The sequence below is a fragment of the Dipteris shenzhenensis genome, chromosome 28 (genome assembly GCF_047967505.1).
Source record: "Dipteris shenzhenensis isolate YYH24624 ecotype China chromosome 28, Dip_SZ_1.0, whole genome shotgun sequence".
Classification (NCBI taxonomy): domain Eukaryota; kingdom Viridiplantae; phylum Streptophyta; class Polypodiopsida; order Gleicheniales; family Dipteridaceae; genus Dipteris; species Dipteris shenzhenensis.
This window is the reverse complement of record NC_141623.1, coordinates 21,658,672-21,683,595: the sequence shown is the minus strand read 5'-3', so window position 1 is coordinate 21,683,595 and position 24,924 is coordinate 21,658,672. Positions and strand designations below refer to the sequence as shown.

Genomic DNA, 24,924 nt, shown 5'->3' with positions numbered 1-24,924 from the left:
GTTCTGTGTACCTAGTACACGTCAGATACCAATCCGTGCACATGACATGAGATGGCCCAAGGCTCGCTCATGTGTAAGGTGAGGTCTCATCTCTTTGAACTGGTCATCAAACTAAGAGTTTTGAGGCATCTTCCCAGTTGGGACGTACATAGATTGAGTCGTAGGAAAAGATCTAGTGGCAGCATCTTGTGTCACTAGGGGTTTGTGAATCCTTCTTCTGATACTCTTAGGAAGTGGTCGCGGTAGAACTGGATTTTGATGGGGAGCTCTTAGTCCTCCCCCCCCCCCCAGTCCGAGATGTATGGAGCTAGTGGAGCTCTAATCGTATGATACTGTTGATCTCATCTCGTGAGATCAACTCAGGAGGCGCGTCCAACGTCCATATTGCACTAAAGGGGGAAAGTGTGTCTATCTGATAACTCAGGAGGCGCGTCTATCTGATATCGTGCCTGGCAAGCCATGCGGATATAGGTGCATACCATGTGTCTACCCCACCCTCTTCTAGTCGTATAGATGACTCTAGGGCCAGTGAAGTAAGTCTCAAACTCTGTGGATGAATGTCATTGTTTGAAAGATGGCATTGACCTGGAGAGGGGTCATGGCAAACTTTGCCTATACTATCTCATGTGGGATTGAAGGCTTACTTCGAATCATCCTAGACACCATAGTCACTTGTAGCGGCTCAAATCTTCTCCACTCTGTCCTAGAGAGATTGCATCCCCTGAAGGGTGTTGTATACATGGCGGTCGGCTGCACCAAAGTGTCGAAAAGCCAGCCCTTCGTCGGTGGATCTTGAATTTCACTGTTTGAAAGATGGCATCAAATTGGAGAGGTGTCATGGCAAACTTTGCCTGTACTATCTGATTTGGGACTAAGGGCTTACTTCAAATTATCATGGATCCCATAGTGACTTGTAGCCGCTCACATCTTCTCTACTCTATCCTCGGGAGATCACATCCCTAGAAGGGTGTTGCATACATGGTGGTCGGCCGCACCAAAGTGTCGAAAAGACAGCTCTTCGTCGGTAGATCATGAAAGTGTGAAACACTGTCTCTCTAGTCGAGCCAAGCACTCTGTCCCGTGTGGGTTGTGCGTGGCTCACATCTTCTCTACTCTATCCTCGGGAGATCGCATCCCTAGAAGATTGCTGCATACATGGTGGTTGGCCGCACCAAAGTGTCGAAAAGACAGCTCTTCGTCGGTAGATCGTGAAAGTGTGAAACATTGTCTCTCTAGTCGAGCCAAGCACTCTGTCCCGTGTGGGTTGTGCGTGGCTTGCTGAGACATCGTGAAGACAGGTCCTATGAAAACTGCTCCCAAGTATGTGAGGGATTGCACTATCTCTACTGGGTCACCACGGTAAGTGAAGCTATGTCGACGAAGCACTGCACATGAGGTGTTGAAGATCATCACCTTGGTCTTCCCAAGTTTGACTGTCAGGTCTGTGTGCAGGAAAAACTCTAAGGCCTCTAGGTGCCTCTACAACCCCTCTGTTGAGGATGATATGAGAACTATGTCGTTGGCGTATAGCAATATTTGTATCATGAGGTCAGTTAGCCTTCGCCCCCTAGGCGGTCTATGGAAGATGTGATCTCATCAATGTAGAGTCCATAAAGGGTTGGTGAGAGGGCGCAGCCTTGCTTCACCCCTATCGTGATCTCAAGTCAATCTAACAAACCACCTAGTGCATGAACTCTCCCATTGACAGACTCCTATAGACTCATCACACCCTAAATCAAACTCTTTGGGATGTGCATCTCTTGCCGTCTCTTGATCATGCGTGATCGTGGGATGTTAAAAACTCTCAATTAACTACTGATAATCACGGGAGCTAGCACCATAACTTTCCACCCAGCCAACCTTGCTAGAGTGTGAGAGTACACACAGAGAAAATCAAAATCTGAAACATACGTGAAGGTCCCTTCTCATTCTCTCACTAACTCCAACAAGCCCCATCTCTCTAGATGGATCTAGATGCCACATGCCATCATTATAGGGCCTTTCGTAATGCATCTTTTTTTTTAACCCCTCTCTTGGGATACTTTGAAATCCTTTGCCCCTAGGCACATTTCTTGCATTAGGCCCTTAGCCTTAAATCCACCTAGTGTGGTGCTATCAGCCCTCACCTAGGACCTTGACATTAATTCCCTCCCGATATGCAAAAATTTCTTTAAACGAGAAACATGAAACACTGGGTGCACCTTGCAACCTTGTGGCAATTCTAATTTATAGGCTACCTTGCCTATTCTCTTTAGAATTAACCACGGCCCACAATATCGAGGTGATAACTTAGCACACTCTCCTGAAGTTAACGACTTCAAGTGCGAAGAAACTCTGAGAAAAACTTTTTCTCCGTCCTTAAATTCTCTTATAGACCGGTTTTCATCCGCATACGCCTTGGCTCTATCCATAGCTCGTGGAAAACTAGATGTATCTATTAGATCTCCCAAAAAGAACTACTCAGAAACTAGGAAATGTAGGAAAGGAACTTCATTTGTTGGGAGTTCCTATCACATGTCATAAGTGGCCTAAGCCTTGCGTGTTCTAAACGAGAGAGAGAGAGAGAGAGAGAGAGAGAGAGAGCTCTAACAATCCTCCTTTCTTTATTATATTGAGATGATTAGTTGTGCGTTGGAGACTCTAAGTACTTTGAAGTTTGCCCAGAGGGCGAAATTTATTCGCAACAATGTAAGGGAGTTTTATGTTTTGTTGGGCATGATTTTCATAATGTTAGTTTTTGATTTTTTACGATGTAATTAATTAGCACACGGCTTAGTGAGTTACATATTTTTTGTAGGCAATAATAAATGAAAATGCCTCAGGAGATTGCATGGCCTTGCGTCTACAAATTCAACAACTCAAGGTTTTCTTTTAACTTTTGGTATTGATTTGTTCAAACATGCTGGATAGCGTTTTAAAATTTATGTGTAAGAAAGGCTTTACATGATTAATCTCTTAAATAGAAGCACTGAAATGTGCAGCAAGAAGTCAACAGATTACGGCTTCAAAACGTTGGTGGTAGTATACTAGGAGGTGCAGAACTTATCTCAGAAGACATGATAGGAAGTGATAGCAACTGCTTAGAACTGTCCAATATCAACAGCATAGGCCATTGTACGTATTCCTTGGAAGCTTGGGATTCCTTTAGAGCATTGGCTAGTCCAACATTCAGCAGTAAGAAGGTGTGCAGCTCCTCCTTGCAATCTATCTCAAGAAATTTTGAACACATATTCATGATAAGAAGTCTTAAATACATATTTACAGATGAGTTGCTTTTTCATGCAGAAAAATGAGCTGGAACTTGCATTATTGGGATCTCTTCGAAGAGAACAAGCTGCAGAGACAAGAATAAAACAACTACAGGCTGAAATAGACCAATCCAAGTGCTTGGTAAGCAAATAAGGATTGTTGTGAATACTTTCATAATTTTAAGAAGCTCAAAAGCAGACTAGGATGTCTTGTTTCAGAGAAAATAAATATTACATAGAATATAAGAAAATACTTGGGGCTTGCAATCTATTGGCATACTCAAATAAACACATGCGCGTGTAGCAGGTATGTGCTAGTACATATACATACATATTTATTATGCTTCACATGCCCATGTAGCAGGTATGTGCTACACATATACATGCATATTTATTATGCTTCACATGTACTTGTGTATGCGTGCACATATACACATACATGTGGGTGTGGATGTCAAGTTTCTTGGGAGAAGCACCAATTGGTGACATGAACAACCCTTATCAACTTAAGCCCTTTGCTTGGCCTTAGTTTCCCATTTGACAAATTTCTGTGGTCATCGTATTGCAAGAAGTGCTGCTTAGCCTAACCTAAACATATACTCTGAGTCCGAGATAAATCCTGCATGTGACTAAATTCTTTCAAGGTTGTTTTGGCCTTCGCAACTTCCTCCCTTAAGTCACGCATGTAATTCTTTCCATACTCACGAATAACAGCCTGCATTCAGGCCCAAGTGGCAAAGGCATTCCATGCATAATCAACATCAACAGGCACTGTTTTGAAAGAGGTGCAGTAGCATCATGTACTGTTTTCTTATATACATCATGCTCTATATAACCATTGTTTACTACAAGGAGTCTTTTATCTGGTAACTTGTCATTTGCCCATCTCAGGAAAGGACAGCTTCAGCCATAACGGAGCATGATTAGAATGCGGGAAACCATAATCCACTACAATTGGCAAGTACGAGCATCATATTAGTGTGGGGCATTAACCATATACTAACGTTCCAACCGTGTTCGATAAGAAGACTGCGCATTGTGCTGAAAAGTATAGCCTAGAAGCATAGGCTTCGATTCCTTCCAAAGGTCAGCAATGCTCGATTGGAGTATTGATGACCAATGTTGACGTTTAGAGGCCAGCATATGGGTGCTACTAGATGTATTATCACCTTGCTGGGGTGTATTATTAAAATCCCCACAAATAAAAGCATGTTGTTTCCAGGGATACTGTTACATAGCCTCTCAAATTAGTGCTCTACGATAAGAGGATTCAGGTGCATCAGCTAAGGCAAACTCAAGTATCTCGACAAGACACAGCATAGTTAACCATCAGCCTTTAAGGCCACAATAGGTTGACGCTTCACGAGAAAAACCACACCAGAAAATGAATGCTCACCCGTATAAACAATGTCATAACCAGTGAAGTGCCCTTTTCGGCTTGCATACACATGCTGATTGTGCTCTTGCAAAGCCCTTATATTAGGCTGCAATTTATCGACATATGCCTAGACAAGCTGCCCTTTGCGTGTGTTACACCATGGTTGTAAGACACGTTAAGACACGACACGTTAGACACGCTTCAGACACGAGTGTCGAAAGTGTCTTAAAGATAAGACACGTAAGACACGCCATTGTGGTTATAATAATAAAAATTTAATTAATATATGTATAAGTATACAAATGTACAACTTACTAGCATAGCTAGCTGCTAGATTCTAGAAGTACAATAAGCTACACTTAAATAATGCAAGAAGAAACAATGCACTTGTACAATGTAGTTAAGAGTCAAGACTTGTCACTCAAGTCTTAAAAGTTAAAGTTAAGACTCACGGCTGAAGAGCTCGCAAGTTTTGAGTACTTAAAGGTTTAAACTAATAATTGAATCTTGTCACATGTGACATGAATGAAAACTGCATCTCGATACATATAATTTGAAAGGAAGCTTTCGACTCTCAAGACTCAAATCTCTGAAGATTCATCCTAATCTGAATCTATGAGGTCACTGCCACCGCTAGATCCAAAGTCACCATCAATGATAGCATGGCTAAGTCAAACTCAATGTGTGTTGTTACTCCCCACCCACCAAAAAAAAAAAAAAAAAACACGAGAGTGTCTTAAGGTGTCTTAAGGTAAGACACGTGTCTTAAGTGTCTTATCATAAGACACGAGTGTCTTAACAACCATGCGTGTGTTACATAACCTTATACATCGAAGCCAAGTATTTTATTTGTTTAAGCATACCTACAAGTATGTACAAAATCTACCTCACAAAAGAGAGCATTCAAGATTGCATGTCAATCTCACGATCCATGCGAGGACCTTGATGTGACACGGCATCATGCTGATTGTGCTGCAAAAGAGCAACATTATCTTTCGGGAATAAAATCTGACGATTAGTCACTGCTTTCCTAGACTTTTCTATAGAAGTATTCCCATTGGGATAGGCCTCGGTCCGAGTGCCAGATGAAAGGGTCTTCCTAACGGCAGTTGTTTTTTTTGGATTGCCAGCCGCATTGGAAACTTTTTCTTTTGCTTTAAACGTATTAGTAGGAATCTTACCATTAACATAATTGATTTTAGCTGTCTTTGTCCAAGACAATAGGGATTCGTTTGTTTAATTTGTAGAAGTCCCAAGAGCATCGTTATTTTGCATTGCTATGGGTAGTGCATCAAGAGGCATTTTATGCAAAACCAAGGGACATTGAGAGGCTATGTGCCCAAACTTGCACTAACAAATAGTTCCCATTTAAGCTTGTAAAAAACACTATTTATGGAGGGAGGAACATCTGTGTCCCACAAAATGCAAAAACGATCAGAATTCCCATTTTGCCGAGAAGGACACACTACTATGCCTAAAGATGTTGCAATTTTAGGCAAAACTAATTCCAGACATTCGGGAAAGTCTAGAACTTCAACTTGGACAAAGCATCTATGCTTTATCAATGACGAATAGTTTCCTGTAGAAGACCAAGGCAGTTGTTGACCATAATACATCGGGGAGGATTGCAGGAGCATATGCTTATACTTTTCCTTTTGTGAAAATCACCTTGACGAAACCCTTGGTAGCATAATGCACTTTTTGGATAAAGCAACCCCACAATGTGCTTGTCAACTGGGTTCCATCATGGCATCCAAACTTAGCATTATGTGCATAAACCCAAACATGTTCAACAGTTTTGTCCATTTCCACTGAAATGCCCACAGAAGGAGACATGATCTTTCCAATCCTTTCTCGTATCCTCAAAACCTTCATGCATGACATCGAATACCAAGCGAGCTTCTTCTAAAACATGAATCGGGCCATGTGGGGCCTCTACCAATTTCTGCATCTTATTATGGCATTCTTGGCTTGGTTCCATTCTCGGTTAGGGGCAGTTGTACATGCCGTGTCCCATCCCCTTGTTCCATTCTTGCAATTGCCTTGGACCTCTCCCCATACCATTGATTCTTCGACCCCTTCTTGCACCCTCCACCTTTGTGTGATCAGTTTTAATCCTTCATCAGTACCTTCGAGAAACACGCTCAATCCCAAGATCGCTTCGCGGCATGATGCTATGCCATCAATCTCTTAGTCCTTTCGAGAGGCATACTAGTCACTCATTGCATATGAGGTGTTCTCAACAGTTCTTGATATCTCACAATCCTTTCACGCAGCATCCTATTCCAGAGATGTAGTAGAGATGCTCCTAGTAGCTCCTCCGTTCCTTCGGAGAGCATCCAGTACAGTCTATCCCCTAGAGGGGTGCTGTTTAGTGCTAGTCGCCTCGCATTTCCTTGGGAGACATCAACAATTTCGCCTCTCAGAGTTTCCTAGAGAGACAGCTACAATTTCAACAGCTCTTGGTATCGCTCGGGTTCTTCGAGGGACAATTACATCCACAGTTCCAAACTATAGAAGGGTGGAAGTGTTTTCACCCTCGACAGTTATCACGCCAGCAGAGGAAGCAGGTGCACTCTAGCTTTCCCTCTCCACCGCAGCACAACAATACGATAGTTTCCTGGAGTACATGTGGGTATCCTAGATTTTCCAGGTTTTGAGTTTTAGCTGCCTAGCCACAGTGTCTTTGTCATTATCCCAACAATTCATGGAGTAGCACCAACAATTCTATGTTTGTGAATTGTTTAGAGTGGGGAGGGTACCTGCGAGCAGTTGGTAGCCAGTTTCATGCCATTAGCGGTCCAGAGTGGAGTGCCTCCGCATCAGCAGCCCAGTCAGTCCTCAACAGTTCACGAGGACAAGTATGCTTCGCGGCTGTACCTATTCTCAGGAGTTTTTATTGAGCTGATGTGTAATGATAGTAGAGCCATCCTCCCTTAGCCTCTTGGAGCAGTACCAGATCAGTCCCAATGCCAGACTGTTATCCCCCCAGTTCTTTGGGAGGACAGTCGAGTTTCGTGCAACAGTTGGTGGTCATCATGATCACATTCCCTTGGCGGAGATTCACTTAGTCCCTCAGCAGCTACTATCATCCAAAAGTTAAGCAAGAGGGAATGTCACATGCACCCTTGCACTAGGGAGCATTGGACACACAGTTTGAACCATTTGTTGTATTCCTTGACCCCTTTGTGAGCTCTAGTCCAGGGACGAGCCAGGCACGAGTTACAGTGCCCTATTTCAGCTTGTATCTCCATCTCCCTCATGTTGCAATTAGGGGAGTAGTAGAGCTCAGTTTGTATGCTGATTTAGCAATCATGTAAAACGAGTCATGACATTTATGCCATTAGTATAAATAAAGAAGTGTACTATAGTTAAGGAAGATCTCTTGTGTCTCTAGTGCTTGAGTTCTCCTTGTATGTTCATCTATTTTCCGCACAGCTTGTCCTCGCATGTTACAACCAAACATAAGTGCCAGAACGGGTAGAGAGAGAGAGAGAGAGAGAGAGAGAGAGAGAGAGAGAGAGAGAGAGAGAGAGAGAGAGAGAGAGAGAGAGAGAGAGAGTTTATTAAAGTCTTCATAAGATTGAGAGAGAGAGAGAGAGTTTATTAAAGTCTTCATAAGATTGATGAGTGTATGAGACCGATAGAAAACTCATACAACAAGCAGAAAGGGCGGAGCCACTAAACGAGCATCATCACCCATGCCAAGTGCTAAGCAGTACGAAGTCATATCATCAGTTATGGCATCGTTGTTATCATCATCATCATCATCATCATTATCATCATCGAGTCAATCACCATTAATCACCATCAAGGCTGGCTGGCTCTGGTCAATGCAATGCGCCCCCACAAGGTTATGTGTGTCAGAGAGGTACTGATGTGTAGCTTGTTATGGAGTGCTGGCGACTGTCTATAGGTGTTGCCCGTCTCGGTATCTTGATATTGAACCTACGCTTGACCATGGCTATCGTATCCGTTGTGGGTTGTGTCTCAGGCTTGAACACGGATGGGAGGTCGCTCAATGTGATCAGCATTGTCCACTGTCGAGTGCGGCGTGTCTCAGGATCGCTATTAGTGGCCGTGATGCTCGTGTGATCTGACTAGAAGAATTTCGTGATCCTGTTGTGAGAAGGGTCGGGCCATGTGCTTGAAGACTCTCTCTGCATCTTGAGTAAGTGCTCCTTGTGGCGGACCGGCTCATGGATGAAGGCAGCGAAGCATCCCTGGTTTGGGTATGAGAGAACTCTGGATAGTGGCCCAAAATTGGCCCTAAAAAGGAAATGGTATCGACCATAGATCTCGTAGTACACAGGGCATCTGAACCTGAAGTGCTCCTTTGACTCAACCTCTTGTCGATCACATAATGTGCATAGGCGTCTCTCCTTGGGTATCCCCTCAGCTCGTTTGCTCTTGATGCGGAGTCGGTGTGATTAGACTCGAAACTGTCCGATAGAGATCCTTAGTGAGTGTGGCAAGTCTATCCAAGTGTACTCTGGTGGGACAAAGAAGCCCTTCTTCCTCAGAGATGCGCAAGCAATGGTCTTTGTAGAAATTGAGCTTCACTAGAAGCTCCCTCGGCTACAACTAGGTCTTGAATGTGTGCGGGCGCACGCGCGCACACACACACACACAAAGAGAGAAATAGAGAGAGAGAGAGAGAGAGAGAGAGAGAGAGAGAGAGAGAGAGAGAGAGAGAGAGCAACATGTTGCACTTGGTGAGGACATGTATCTTTAAATGTCTCCTAGCTTTGAAAAGGTATCCCCCTTTGCCTCATTGTGGATGGTCAAATGTTACAAAAATTTAACTACCGAGGGATGTGACTATTCATTCATGAAATTACTACTTTCCAAGGTCTTTGAACCATAGAAGTAAAGGATCTCTATCCACTAAGAGAACTAGTGTTCCTTTTAGAAAGTGGTGGACTAAGTATAACAAAGATGGAGTTGTGCTTTTAAAACTATATTTGCATCAAAGTTCTTCCCAATGAAGGTTTAGGTTGTCCACCATGTATGACATATGACTAAAGTTGGGCTTTGACCAATTTGTAATGAAAAGAGGAGCAAACCTTTTTTTGAAGTCGAGGATTTATTCTTGTTGACAGAGTAGCATGCGGCAACACTAAAGCATTATCTCTTCCTCAATGCAGTGTGTTTTGTAACAAAGGTGTGTGCGTGTGCATGCGTGGGTGTGCGTATTGTGCACAGAGAGAGAGAGAGAGAGAGAGAGAGAGAGAGAGAGAGAGAGAGAGAGAGAGAGAGAGAGAGAGAGAGAGAGAGAGAGAATTTTTCTTTCTCTTTTGAATCTTATCTTGTGGGTATAGGCGAAGCAACGGGAAGAAGATAGACAATGTGGCAAGATGATGCTGCGTTTTAGAGAGGATAAGATCAAACGTTTGGAGTCCGTGTTGGGAGGACTAATATCTAAAGACACTTACCTCTTGGAGGAGAAAAATAGCCTATTTGAAGAGGTGCAAACATTAAGGACCCGACTTGAGCGTAATCCGGAAGTTACTCGATTTGCCATGGAGAATATACGATTACTACAAGAACTACACAGGTATTGCTGATTTCTTTCAGCATTTTGGGAAAATGCATTTGTAATGGTGCATGAAGTTGTGCGTGTATTTTTTGTGTGGGTGTGTTATATAGAGGTTTTTAATTAAAGGACTTAGATTGTGTCAAGCTTGTCTTTCTTCTTGCAAAAACAAAGCTTTGAAGGCCTAATGTATACAAAATTCTTTAGCGCCATCAAGAATGTTCTTTGGTAGGTTTAGGTTGACTGAGCCAATTGCAATCAGGCCATAAGCCAAACAATAGAGAGCATGCTTAACTATATATACTTTTAGGGCGAATGGTTCTATATAGATGTGTTGCCCAAAGTTTGTGCTCATGTTTATCACAGCTCTTGGTGGGAAGGTAGAGATATGGATGGCTTTCTTGTGGTTATAAATAGTCCTCTCCCATGTGGAAGTGCTCAATTTTTCATGTGTTGGGAAAAAAATCAATCAGTTGCCACTAATTGTTGGTAGTACTGCCAAATCATGGGTTCAAACTTTTTTTTTTCTAGTTTCAATTTCAATAGAAAACACACCGTTATCTGTTATGAGTCCAATTTGAAATACAGTTGAGTATTAGTACGTTATAAATTTGTCAGGAAAAGCATAGTCAATACAGAAATAGTGTGGACTTCAACTAGGGGGGAGCCTACACACACCAAATACAAAAGTAGTTGCTTTCAATTTCTCATTTGAAATCCAGTGATGACTCTTGTTGGAGAGTACTTAGTCAACAGGACAATCCTGGCCCCAACATCATAACTATATTAACAAGATAGAGTGTACAATTTAAATACTCAATATAAAAGTAGATTCTACTAACTAGGGGATATAAAGTGTCTCCTTGATCTTTTGCAGGCCACAGTCATCAAGATGAAAAACTCAAGACATACAACCAAAAAAACACAGAAAAAATTCAGAAAAAATTCAAGGCTTACAACCAACACTCCCTAAAGATGTTGCAGGCTGGCTCCCTAAAGATATTCCAGGCTGGATCAAAATGTTGTGAAACATCGAAATGTTTAATTAGGCAAAAGAATGCAATGTTGAGGTTCAATATTGATATTCTTAATAGAATGACTCTTTTTAGACACTATAATCACCAAATGCTTTTCACTGAAATCGGCTGGTGAATGAACATAGGTTTTATGTCTTCCCTCATGTACCAGCTAGATTTCAACCCATGTGCTTGCTAGCTAAATTTCCACTGTGAAAAACCAAAGGAAAGTTACATTATTTGAGAGAGAGAGAGAGAGAGAGAGAGAGAGAGAGAGCTGATAAAATGTGCAAATTCAGATTTCAAGAATTTTATGAGGCTGGGGAACGTGATATGATGGCTGAAGAAATATCAATATTGCGTGATCAGGTATCTTTTTCAACGTTTTCTAATCTTACTATTAGTTATACTTGTATGATTGGACTTATTCTAGTCTTACAAAGGTATAGTTATACAAGCTGTAGCTGGGGGTGGAAGTAGGTACTATCAAAAGGGCATTCTACTGGTTTCAAGCAAAGTATGATCTATGTATGCTCATGTGGAAGTATGTAACTGGATTCAAGTATTTAAAAGATATCTGTCGTTTGGTAAACCTTAGGAGATGATCCTAATGCACCCATGTTAAAGCTCAAATACTCATGTGCCAACCGCACAAACTGCAGGACGGCGTCACTTTTAGTCGCTGAGTGGATGGAACTGTGAATGATGGCATGATGGGTTTACACATGTGCACAGAGAGAGAGAGAGAGAGAGAGAGAGAGAGAGAGAGAGAGAGAAAGAGAGAGAGAGAGAGAGAGAGAGAGAGAGAGCTGACGCTGTGCTTTTGAAAGCTTTTGGAAGCATTGGATTGGAAGCTCATGCACAAGCAGGAACCTGATTCAATTAGAAGGGGTCAGGTAAAGAAACTGTCCTGTTTGATCTATTTAGTACTCACTTTCTTACTGGGGTCGACTTGTTTTCAATTTCAAATGGTTATTTACTTGGATGTTTCAGGAGACTGACTTTGTTAGCTCAAATGTAGAGGATGAAGCCTCACAAATAAAGGTAGCCTTCTAAACTAAAGTCCACGGTTAGTTGATTGTGCTCTTGGATTTTTATGTTCCCAATTCTTGTTTTTCTTTTCCTGCAATCTGCAAAGGCATTTTCAGAGATTGTCTTGATGTCTGTAAGTTTATCAGCATCTGCTGCAATTCATGCCGTTAATCTTTGAAACCATCACACTCTTCAGTTAAGTCTTGATCTATCCTATGTAGCCTAGGCAGCTTCTTTAAAAGGCATTATATGTTTTGTTAGGTGCTGATATCGTTTCTTCAGGGGGCTGAAGGTATTATCTCTATTAAGTCTTCTAGTATTGCATCCTTTCAAAGAAAGCAGATTCTTGTATTCAATCTGGCCTTGTATTTCTTTCAAGCCTTTTTGAGGCCTTCATATATTCCTTTTTGAAGGAAATATGTTGCTGTAGCTACTGCCATACATGGCTGCTGCAACATGTGAACTGGAAGCTGAAAGGCGAACTCCTTTTAGTAAAGGCATTGAAAGGTCTACAGAAAGGCTGGGAAGAGCTATGAGACAAAATGCGAGAATGCAAAAAACACATTACTCTACTTCTTTAAAAGGATGCAATATTAAAGGAGCTTAGAATATATAATAACCTGGGGGCCAACCCAAGCCAAGGGCCAGCTAAGTTGTAATCTTATGAGTAGAATGGAAGATGTCTAAACTGGCTCAGAGAGCTGCAGAAGTATTGTTATGTGGGTTTGATGCCTTATAGTTGATGGAGTAAAACATTATTATAGTTTCTGATAAACGAATGTAGTACAGGAAGTGCAGGATTAGTTACGATGCACAAATAACATAGGAAGAGTAGAAGGGGGTATTGAATGAAAAACATGGACTCATAAGATGGTTTTGCAATTTTCTGAAGAAATGAACATTGGAGAGAGGCATAATAAAACTGGGTGTGCTTTGCAGGTTGCAGAACAAGACTTCTTAGATATGAAGCTGGAGCTGGAAGAAGAGTCTGTTAGCAATAGAATACTCGAAGACAAGTATTCAGATAGACTACGCCAGGAATTGGAAATTTTCTCACTCAGAATTTTTTCCTGCTTGGAGGAACATTACGTACTGGTTGAAAATATAGAAAAAAGGGTCATTGGGAAAATGCAACAGGTTGGAGTGAAAATCGAGGAGCTAGATCGTATTCTAGACAAGATAAATGCTTCTGTATGGGGCTTTCGACAGGGGAATGAGAGCTTGGACACTGTGCTAGAGAAGATTACTATGGAAATGTCATCATTAATTTTACTAATTGATGACAAAGATACAAGTCTTCACAGTATGCATCTGGAGCTGGAACACACAGAATCTAAATTGAAGGAAGTGGAACAGATAAGAGACGAGGTTTGTCTGTTGTCTAGTGTGGAGAAAGGGAAATGGATGGAGGATAGAAGAATATTGGAGGTAAAGCTAGAGAAGGCTCTTGAACGTGTTTCTATAAAAGAGAGAGTGATGAATGATGGGTTTGCTGCTGCCCAATCAAAATTGGATTTACTAGAGGCTAAACTTTCTGAAATCTGTGTAATGGTGGATAGGAATATGGTCCACTCTAGTAATGAAAGGGAAAGACGGATGGAAGTCATCACTGATACTTCTTTGGAAATCTTGAAAGTAGAAAAAGAAGTAAAGCTTGTTGAAGACAGTCTTAGTGTGGTCCAACTAAAATTGACACAAGCTAAAAACAAAATGAACGCCTTGAGAACTGTCATTGGTGGATTTTCGTCAGCAAAGGGGGCATGGCTCTCTCGGGAAGAGAGAATGCATGAGCATTGGCAAATGCTGTGTAGTGCCTTGGCAGAGAAAGAGATAGAGATAGCTAATTTGAAAACAGGAAAGGAAAACTTAAAAATACGTCTGGATGATCTTCGGAGAGATGAAGAGCTGTTGTCGCTGGAGGCAGCATCTCTGAAGGAGAAATTGCAAGGTGCAGAAAAGTCACAACTTACAGATGATGAATCAATCATTGGTCTTTGTGGGAAGGTTCAAACGTCACTTTCCATGTTGCAGTTATTGAGAGGGCAAGAAGAAAAGGCTACTTTGCTTTCTGTTCTTGAGGATGTGCATGAAAAGATGAAGAAAACCAGAATTGAAATCGAACATCTCAGGGAACAAATTGACAAGATGGATACAGCGATTCTGTGTGCTGAGGTAGAGTTTGAGGCTGCAACAGCTAATGTACAAGAGGCAGAAATTGAACTTGAGGAGATTAAAAAGGAGAAACAAATTTTGCTGGAGAGTGAGGCAGAAGGCAGGTCAGAGCTTGATTTGCTAACTTTGGACTATGAAAAGGCTGAGTTTGAAGTTAGTGAGCTTGAAAACCAGCTCAAGTCCTTTCAGAATGATTCTCAAGCATTGAAGGCAAAACTTTCGCAAGAGCAGGATTCTAAATCCAGACAAGATACATTTACATCTGGCCATTCTGAAGAAGACATTAAATTCCTAGCAGAAATCCTTTTAGATAGCAGGAAATTTTTGCTGGATGCCAAGCTTATTGTTCAGAATATGGGCAAAAGGGAAGATTCCATGGAAAGGGTTGAATAAAGAATTACATCTGCTCACATTGAGGCTTATGGAAAATTGTAATCAGTGGCGAATGTTTCCAAATGAAAACGAGGACTTGTTTGCCCAGCACCTTTTTACTGCAAGTACTGGCTAAAATCTTTGTCCTAGTCATATTTGAGGGGTTTCTAGATGTCGGGTCAAGATACCATTGGAGGAATGGTGCATTGCTGAGATTGTTATGTCCATGGAGGTAAATACTATTCAAGTGTACAAATGTTGAGGTGGTAGTTTAAACATGCCAGCGGCTGCTGAATTGTGATACTGTTACAAATTAGTCCCAATCGACTTTTAATCTTCTGTGATGCCAGATTGCCTTCTCAAGGAGTAGTCTATCATTGTCGTCTGTCCTCTTTGGCTTGGGGCTGAACCTTAAGCCATGAATTCTCCACTGTAATACTGTAAAGGCAAAATGCTTTGTAGAGTTCATCATAGGCTGGCAGTCTGTACGCCTAGTCATGCTGTGAACATGCCTGGATGTAATTTCATGTAAAGTATGTGGCCCATCTGTATGTATATAATGCTTCAAACAAAATTCATATTGAATTTGATTTTTGTTGTCTGCAAGCTTCTCCATGGGGTTGCGAAGCCAAATGTGGCACATACATATAGTTAATGTTGGTTGTCACTGTATTGCTTTGGCAACTTGCAAGGCCAGAAAGTGACCTAAGGAATTAAGTGAAGTTATCCCAAAGTTTTTAGAGCAGCAGTGGCTATATGGAAAAATGATTGTAAGTAAACTAAACCTGCGGTTCACAAGTTCCTCCTCTTCTATTGAGAACAGTCCAAAACATGGGTTTCTGATACTTTGGTAAAGAGGATTTGCAAAAGGCTCATAGACATAGGATTTTTAAATGAAAATTGTCAAGCATTTTGGATGGACCGCAAATCTCTCAAAGTTCAGCATCAAGAAAAGAGTTTATCATACCGCCTCAAGAATAGAGAGGCTAGGATCTCCAAGGAGCATTTGCCGTTGCATTGGTAGCTAGCTGTTGGCTCTCTCTCTCTCTCTCTCTCTCTCTCTCGTAGTTTGCTGTTGTGGTGGACCATGATACTTGTAACCCTTTTAGCTCGTTTCCATTTTACCCCCAAAGCTCTCTTAAATTGGGTGGTATACTTCTTAAGTTTTGTGGTATTGATCAAGGGCTTATTTTGTTTCCTTCGCACTTGTTCACTATCATTTGCCTCTGTTCTCTTCTATGATTTTGTTCTCATTACGTTTTCTCTCGTTTCAAGAACAGGAAAATTGAATATAGAAGGGCCCAAAGTGCCCTAGAAGTACAAAAAGGGGCAACCAACCATTCTTACCTGTTTGCATGTCTTGATTTTAGATCTTTTGCAAAAGCATAGCCTTTAATTGTAAAGGAAATGGTGTAGTACTTAGTCACACAAGCCCAATCCCTCCCAATACCCCATGTTTGCACAACAACCATCGAACATCTTAGCTTGTAAATATCCAACTCCATAATTTACCAATGTGATTGGATAGAGTTTCAAATTTAAAAATTGGCTTCTCAGTAGTTCCCAACCAAGGAATAGCACGCAATCTTGGGTTCCCTTTGTGTTTTCTTAAAAGATTTATGTAAATCCCTAAGAACCATGCAAGCTTTGATTCATTCACACTCGCACTTAATGACAATTGCAATCTTTCCTCGGTTCTCTTTAAATTCGGATTGGGTAAGGTTTAAACTATAGAATTCCTCAATGTACCCCGATGAACAAGTTTTATTTTGTTCCATCCCTTGGGAATTACTTGCAAAAAGTTACTAATTGGAGGCCATTTGAATGCGAACCTTGTTTTACAACTAGAAACTTTGCCCAAAGCTTAACTGTTCTTGTACTTTCAAGACAAAATCCCACCTTTATTTATAACATGCTAATATATTTAAGATGGTAAAAAAAAGTTCATCTTTGGGATAGTCAACATTGGGATCAAGAACCCCTTTTACTCTAGGAACTAATGGCTTCTTCCAATGTTTGCTTGAAATAACATTATCGCTAACATGTAATTCACCTCCTCCTTGACTTTGTTACCCCTTTTGCTCCATAAAGAAAGTGGGGCTTTGTCTTGAAGGTGCTAGAGCATGCCTTATCTAGATCTAAGCCAAGTTGGTTTTCTTTGGTAATCAAAGTTTGAGACTACTCATATATTTAAGATGTCTAAGAGGAATTATTGCTATTTTTGACCCACAAGCATGGGCAAATATGTCTTTCACTCTCAATGGTGTTGCCTTGTTGAAAATCTTTAATGAGATAATCAACATTTGGGTTAAGAAGCCATTTTTGCTCTACATACTAATCTCTTCTTGCAATGCTTTCTTGAAAATATGACTATCCTCATCTAACATGATGGGCCACCTTAGGCACATCATTGAATTCATATAATGAGAGGCATCTTTATACACCACCATCGGATACCATTGACCTCAACTTTTTTGCATGTGGCCATGATTTCTTAGATCTTCTTCCCTAGTTTTCTAGTAACTCTAGTAAGTTTTTGGGTCTTCTCTCACTCGCACGCCATTCAAAGAAGTGAGGAAAGACAAATTGCCATATAGTTTTCTCGATTAATGCACACTTTATTCTCTCATTCATTTTCATTCTTTCTACTCTCTCTGATTTGACATTTCTTTGCTTGTGTTTCCTTTATTCCTCAAAAGATTTGGCATACGCAATACATGTTCACATTTTCTATCTCTTGATGTTTATATCTTTTGTGCTATCAATCACATGTTCTAGTTGATTTGGAATAAAAAAGGACCCTTAAGATTTGGTATTTCAGCATTCTGTTAAACAAGTAGTTAGGAATAAGACATTAGGCGAGCTTGAGCATTTAAAAACTTGGAGGAATTCACAATAGCCCCTTGTTAAGTGGAGAGATGTTCCTTACTAGGCCACCAATCACCTAGTGATTCCCAATGTATTTACTCACTTAGTAGGTCGTGATAGACCTTTTGGGATGGTCTTTATACAACCTCCCTCTAGGTGGACACTTCACTTCGTATATCCCGTTTTCTAGAAAGGCTTCAATTTTCCACATTTCTCAAAATCAACTTGAAGCCATGAAAAAACTCCTCCATAACTACTATGTACCCAAGCCCTTTTGCAAGGAGAAATTAGTCTTTTTACAATCAAAATATGCTTAGCCCTTCACTCATGTCTGCCACAATGTGAAGAGCACATATGGGATTTTATAGCTTAGTCTATGTCCTAGGTGCATGACGAAGCGCATTTGAGAGCTACAAGGAGAAAGCCAGAAACCAAGGAGCAAGAGATGACAAAGAGGATGAGGATGAGGAGGATCATAAGGATCATGATGAGGGACAGAATAACTCACAAGCAGTGATGCAGAGGTTGAAAAGTCGAGCATGCACTCGCACATAACGATGGTTGGCCATAATAGAGTCAAAGGAGGATGGAGAATAGAGGGCAAAAAGCACATGCCACACAAATAAGTTATTGCAATCAACAATAATGTTAGTAGTAGAAGCTTTGAGTACAAATACAACAAGGATTCATAAAGAAAGTGCTGGTTTTTGTTTAGTCCGTGCGCACTTAGCAAATCAAGTCATGCTAGGGTACAAACCTTGTACAAGTGTCCATGTAAGGCCATGATTAGCAAGCAAGCTAGAGTGCAGAGACAAAGTGCTTTAATTAGTTTCTAGAGTGGTTTGTGAACTAGCATTGATGCCCTAGTAAGGTGTATAGTCCATGAATGGTTCTTCTAGGTGGGATGCTATCAAACCATAGTAGAGCCTCAAGCAAAATTCATTTAATAGGCTTGGGTAGTTGACCTTGTCAAAGGTTACTACCTAAAGCATGCTAGAGTTGAGTATCCTATAAGGTAGCTGAATAGCACTCATGGAATCTCCATGCAATGTCAGTACACTTGTATGAATCCCCAAGTGTCCCACTAGCCAATCAAGCCATATAGCCTCCTTGCAACTCTCTATGGTTGCAACATACTCAGCCTCTGTGGTAGACAAAGCAACGCATTTCTGTATGCGAGACATCCACGACACTGCACCACATAACCAGATGTGGATCTCCTACTATCCACATGCCCTGCATAGTTTGAATTTGTGTACCCAAGTACACACATATCTCCTCTGTCGAAGCAAATGCACATCTCCTTGGTACCCTTCATGTATCTCATGATGCGCTTAACTGCCTCCCAATCCCACTTTCCTAGATTAGCCATATACCGGCTAACAACTCCCACTCCAAATGCAATGTCCGGTCTAGTAGCTATCATAGTAAACATAAGACTCCCAACTGCCGATGCATAAGGAACCTTGGCCATCCTGTCCCTCTCCTCATCTAGTTTGGGACTATCTACCTGACTCAGTTTTATATATGGAGGCAATGGAGTACTCACTGCCTTCCCCCCTCCATATTGAAACACTATAATACTTTTGTAATATACTTCTTCTATGAAAGCCAAAGGAGTTTCCTACTGTGGTCACCCGTGATGCGCATACCAAGATTCATAGAAGAGCATTTTTGGAGCCTATGGTTCACGTTGCAGTTTATCTTCCAAGATTCCTGGATTTTACAACCACAAACAAGTGTGTAAGCAATGCAGTCATTGAGCTTTGACTTGCTACAAATGATGGAAGATACGTAAGAGAGCAAATAACTAAAGGAAAAAGGAAATGGTATTGAGAAAAGGGGAAGAGAAAATAAAAATTGGGAGGGTAGAATATTGACTTTTATCCATGTGGAACTTCTTCATTAGTGATTCACGAAAATGAGAGTGCTCTCAACGGAAGCAAGAACGGAAGAAGGAGAGAGAGAGACAGAGAGCCACACAAGTTTTGGTGGGTGCAAAACTGCCCTAATCTTCTTTTTCATCCATTTATATGTGTTTGAGTATTGTACATAACCGGGGTAAAGGCACAGTGACCTTTAACCCCCACAACCTCGCACTTAAAGGACAATGTGCCTTTAAGGGAGAACAACTAGTGAGCATACTATCCAATGCCCATCAATACACGACAATACTCAAACCGCTGACTAGGTAGACTCTTAGTCAACATATCTGCAGGGTTATCATCTGTATGAACCTTGACAAGCTCTATGTGCTTGTCCTCAAGTACCTCCCTGATGAAATAGTACCTGACCTCAATGTGTTTGGTCTTTGCATGAAAGACCGGATTCCGTGCTAGCTGAATAGCACTCATGGAATCACTATGCAATGTCGGTACACCTGTATGAATCCCCAAATCTCCCACTAGCCAATCAAGCCATATAGCCTCCTTGCAACCCTCTGTGGCTGCAACATACTCAGCCTCTGTGGTAGACAAAGCAATGCACTTCTGTGCGTGAGACATCCACGACACTATACCACCTGCAAAGGTGAACACATAACCAGAAGTGGATCTCCTACTATCCACATGCCCTGCATAGTCTGAATCTGTGTACCCAAGTACATGCATGTCTCCTTTACCAAAGCAAATGCACATCTCCTTGGTACCCTTCATGTACCTCTCATGATGCACTTAACTGCCTCCCAATGCCTCTTTCCTGGATTAGCCATATACCGGCTAACAACTCCCACTGCAAATGCAATGTCTGGTCTAGTAGCTATCATAGCATACATAAGACTCCCAACCATTGATGCATAAGGAACCTTGGCCATCATGGCCCTCTCCTCATCTGATTTAGGACTATCTATGTGACTCAGTTTCACATATGGAGGCAATGGAGTACTCACTGCCTTCCCCCCCTCCATATTGAAACGCTGCAATACTTTTGTAACATACTCTTTTTGTGAAAGCCAAAGGAGTTTCCTACTCCGATCACGCGTGATGCGCATACCAAGAATATGACCTGCAAGTCCCAAATCCTTCATATCAAAGGCCTCATGCAACTTGGCCTTTAATGCATCTAGCTCATAAGTATTCTTGCTAGCCAATAGCATATCATCCACATATAGTGCCAAGATTATCAGGCTATTATCCTTAGCCCTTTTAGTGTAGAGGCAGTGATCAATTTCACTCCTTCTAAAACCCTGGGACCGAATGAAAGCATCAAACTTCTGATACCACTTAAGACCATAGAGACTCTTCTTCAGCTTGTAAACTAAATGCTCTTTGCCATTTTCTTCAAAGCCTTCCGACTGCACCATGTAAATTTCCTCATGCAAATCCCCATGCAAGAAAGCTGTCTTGACATCCATCTGCATAAGCTCCATATCCTCTGATGCCACTAGTCCAAGCATGCATCTAAGTGTGGTCATCTTCACAACCGGGGAGAATATCTCATCAAAGTCCACACCCTTCTCTTGCTTGAACCCTTTAGCAACCAAATGGGCCTTGTACCTAGGCACATCATCACCTGTGACCTTCATTTTGTAGACCCATTTAAATGGCAATGCTTTCTTTCCATGTGGCAAAGAAACGAAGTCCCAAGTCTTATTCTTCATAAGTGAACTCATCTCTGATTGCATAGCATACTCCCACTTGCGTTTATCCTCATGCATCATAGCCTCTCTGTAGCAAGAAGGCTCCCTGCAATCAGTAAGCATCACATAGTCTACCCCTGGAACAAACTTATTATGCGGTCTAGACACTCTAGATGATCTTCTCAAAGGCATTTCAGCTTGCTGTCCCACCTGCATATCAGCCACATTTGGCTCATCATTTCCACCAATAGATGATCCATCATCTACCCTTGATTGTATACCTGTGGGAGTACTCGGTGGTACCATTTCTTGCACATTTGGTGCATGGACAGCTTGCTATCTATCAACATATGCATGTGGATTCACATCCTGGAAAGTGATTCTCCTCATTTCCACATCCCTCATGGGTGTCTTATGCATCTTCTTCTCATTGAAGACCACATCATGGCTGCGTATGATCTTCTTTGCTTCTGGATCCCAGAGACAATAGCCCATCTCTCCACTTTCACCATAACCCAGAAAGATGCATTTCCTAGACTTAGGATCTAGCTTCTTTCGAAGCTCTTTTGGCACATGTACATATGCCTCACACCCAAATATACGCAAATGAGAGTAAGAGGGCTTCTTGCCACTCCATGCCTCTTCAAGAATACCACCATCCAAACTCTTACTTGGTGATCTATTGATCACATGCACTGCAGTCTTCATTGCCTCAGCCCAAAAACCACTAGAAAGACTTGCATTGGAAAGCATGCATTGTAACCTTTCTTGAATGGTACGGTTCATCTTTTCTGCAACTGGATTTTGCTCTGGAGTACGAGGGGATGTGAGCTCCCTCTTAATCCCACGTGTATCACAGAAATGCTGAAAGTCATGAGAGAGATACTCTCCACCATTGTCAATCCGTATGCATTTAAGCGTTCTACCTGACTGATTCTCAACCAAGGCCACCCATTTCTGAAATACCTGGAACACATCACTCTTCCGAGCTATAGCATAAGCCCACACTTTCCTAGTTGCATCATCAATGAATGTCACATAGTATTCAGCCCCGCCTAATGACCGTGTAGGCATGGGACCACATACCTCTGAATGCACCAAATCAAGCATTTCAAACTCTTTCTTTCCCCTTCTTTTATGGGCTGATTTAGTCTACTTCCCATAGAGACAGTGCTCACAAAATTCAAAATCAGAGAAACTTAAATGCGGTACATAACCCAAACGGCATAAGAGTTTCATTCCATTTTGGCTCATGTGCACCAACCTGCAATGCCACAAAGAAGTGCTTGGCTACTCGGTTATTGCAACAACATGATCAAATACCCCTGATACATGTAAGGGATACAAAGTCCCACACTTGGCACCCCTGGCCAAAAGCATAGAGCCCTTCTGAATTTTCCAACTCTGAAAGCCAAAAGTGGTGTGAAAACCAGCATCATCTAGCTGACCCACTGAAATAAGACTCTTGGTCAGCTTAGGCACATGTCTCACATGTTTCAAAACAAATGCAGACCTATTTGCAAAAGAAAACTTTATGTCACCTGCTCCCACTATGTCACATGCATAGTCATTTCCAAGGTGCACACAACCTGTCTTTCCACTGTCATAAGTGGAGAACCATTCCCTATGGGGAGTAACATGGAATGAAGCACCAGAATCCAAAATCCAATCCTGGGAATATGCATCATCTGAATTGGTAAGCAACTCTGTAGATAAACTAGACATGAACAGAACATCATTGTCACTATCATGTGTGATTGCATTGATCTCCTCGATCTTCACTTTTCCTTTGTCCTCCCTTGGACTCTCTTCCTTTTGATTTGCACCCCAATTTGCATTCTTTTTCTTATCGTTTTGCTCTCTTTTCAGCTTGTAGCAATCCTTTTTCATATGGCCCTTCTTGCCACAATGGTAACACTCAATGTTCCGTGCCCTGGATTTGCTACGAGACTTCCCTCTTTCTTGGGACTTCCCCTTGAACTATGATCTGCCCCTTTGCACATTTAAGGCTGCATCCTGCTTGTTGCCATCCATAGACTTCCGTCTAATCTACTCGGCCAACAAGCTACCCACAACATCATCAAATTTCAATACTCCACCAGGTGCAGAGTTACTGACAACTGTACGGAAGGTATCCCATGAGGATGGCAATGAACATAAGAGAAATATTGCCTTAGTCTCTGCATCAAAATTCATTTTCTGAGCCTGAAGCTGGCTGAAAATAATATTGAATTCATTCAAGTGAGAAGCAATGGAGACCCCTTCCTTCATCTGCAGCTCAAACAACCTCTTCATGAGGTAAACTTTATTAGAGGCAGTTTCCTTCTCATAAGTGGCACACAGTTTCTTCCACAAATCTTCTATAGTCTGCTCATTTACTACTATGAAATAAACTGACTCTGCAAGATGAAGTCTAATAGTAGACTTTGCTAATGCATCCAACTCAATCCAATCATCCTCAGACATATTTGCAGGCTTAGCTTCAATCCCTGCCAAGGGTTTAATCTGCTTCTTTTGAATAAGCACATCCCTTATTTGTTCTTTCCACAAAGAAAAGTTTGTCCCATCAAACTTTTTAATGCTAAAAAACTCCTTTTCAGACATGGAAGAGGATGCCATGATGCAAATAAAACAAAATCCCAAATGATAGTGCCTGCAAGAGAGAATCACACCAAATACCAGGTGCACCCAAATGTGTATGCCACAATAGAGTGAAATATCACCAAAACTCAAAGCTCAAAGCATCAAAAGATGCATCTGACTCATGTGCATATACTATGCATCCATATGAGCAAATCTGGCCCAAAAGAAAATGCCAATAAGTGCCAAATGACTCAAGCATAAACACCGTCCACTGGCATATGCATCAATAATATCTCATCCAAGAGAGCATAGCACTATCAGTGCATCACCTGCAATGTGTCAAAGCTGTCCCTTAGCATAAAATAGCATCCATGTGCAAAGCATCCATAAAAAATAGCATCCCACAAGGCAATTTGGGCCTATCAGCGCATCTAATAAGGACTGTAATGCATCCAAATGGCCTATAAATCATCCAGTGCAACCCAATGCATACCATGAATGAGTGCACACTGCTCAAACTACAACCAGAGTGATATGCATAAGGTATGCTCAAGAAATCATAGTCCCACGGTAATGACTGCTGCTGAAAATAAAACCTGAGATGCGTCAAAACATGGGCGCCATTGCATAATCGGAATCAGCAAGAAAATCTGCAAATATCTCTCTTCTGCCAGAACTCCAAAATCTCAACCGATGAGTGAGAAATGGGAGTCAACACTTATCCACTGCCATGTGGCATAAATCTAAGGTTTCAAAACCTTAGAATGAAAAATGCATAACAAAGAGACGAAATCGAATATACAGAGATCTATAACTCTGAAAATCCTCCACGGAATTGCGCAAGAACTGACAGGTACGGGTTTTTGGGCGTCCAGAACGCAATGGGACAGACGGTTCTGGAAACCGTGGTCTCAATCACTGGGTCCAACACACGGATTGAAAAACATTTTTAGAAACATAGCTATTTGTAAACTCCATCGGAGTGCGAATGATGAGCAACATAGAAGTTTTAGAACCTCCTGAGTCCACCGGAACTGACAGATCTGCAAATGGTTGCTCCAAACTTGAGTTCCAACACCCGGGCAAAAAACGCAGAAACTGACACAGTGAGTCAGAAATCCAATGAAATGACCCCAGATTCA

General features: G+C 41.6%; 1 protein-coding gene across 1 annotated transcript in view; it reads left to right on the top strand.

Moving 5' to 3' along the window:
* The window catches only part of LOC147883319 (kinesin-like protein KIN-12E), a 45,754-nt gene extending 30,399 nt beyond the window's left edge, over positions 1 to 15,355 (top strand). The window contains exons 12-20 of the mRNA XM_087399723.1: positions 2,625 to 2,688; positions 2,798 to 2,863; positions 2,982 to 3,182; positions 3,286 to 3,390; positions 9,948 to 10,183; positions 11,478 to 11,547; positions 12,009 to 12,074; positions 12,172 to 12,222; positions 13,150 to 15,355. Coding sequence (XP_087255849.1) covers positions 2,625 to 2,688; positions 2,798 to 2,863; positions 2,982 to 3,182; positions 3,286 to 3,390; positions 9,948 to 10,183; positions 11,478 to 11,547; positions 12,009 to 12,074; positions 12,172 to 12,222; positions 13,150 to 14,775 — 2,485 coding nt within the window. The 3' untranslated portion in view covers positions 14,776 to 15,355. The remainder of the gene's footprint in view (positions 1 to 2,624; positions 2,689 to 2,797; positions 2,864 to 2,981; positions 3,183 to 3,285; positions 3,391 to 9,947; positions 10,184 to 11,477; positions 11,548 to 12,008; positions 12,075 to 12,171; positions 12,223 to 13,149) is intronic.
* The last annotated feature ends 9,569 nt before the right edge of the window (positions 15,356 to 24,924 follow it).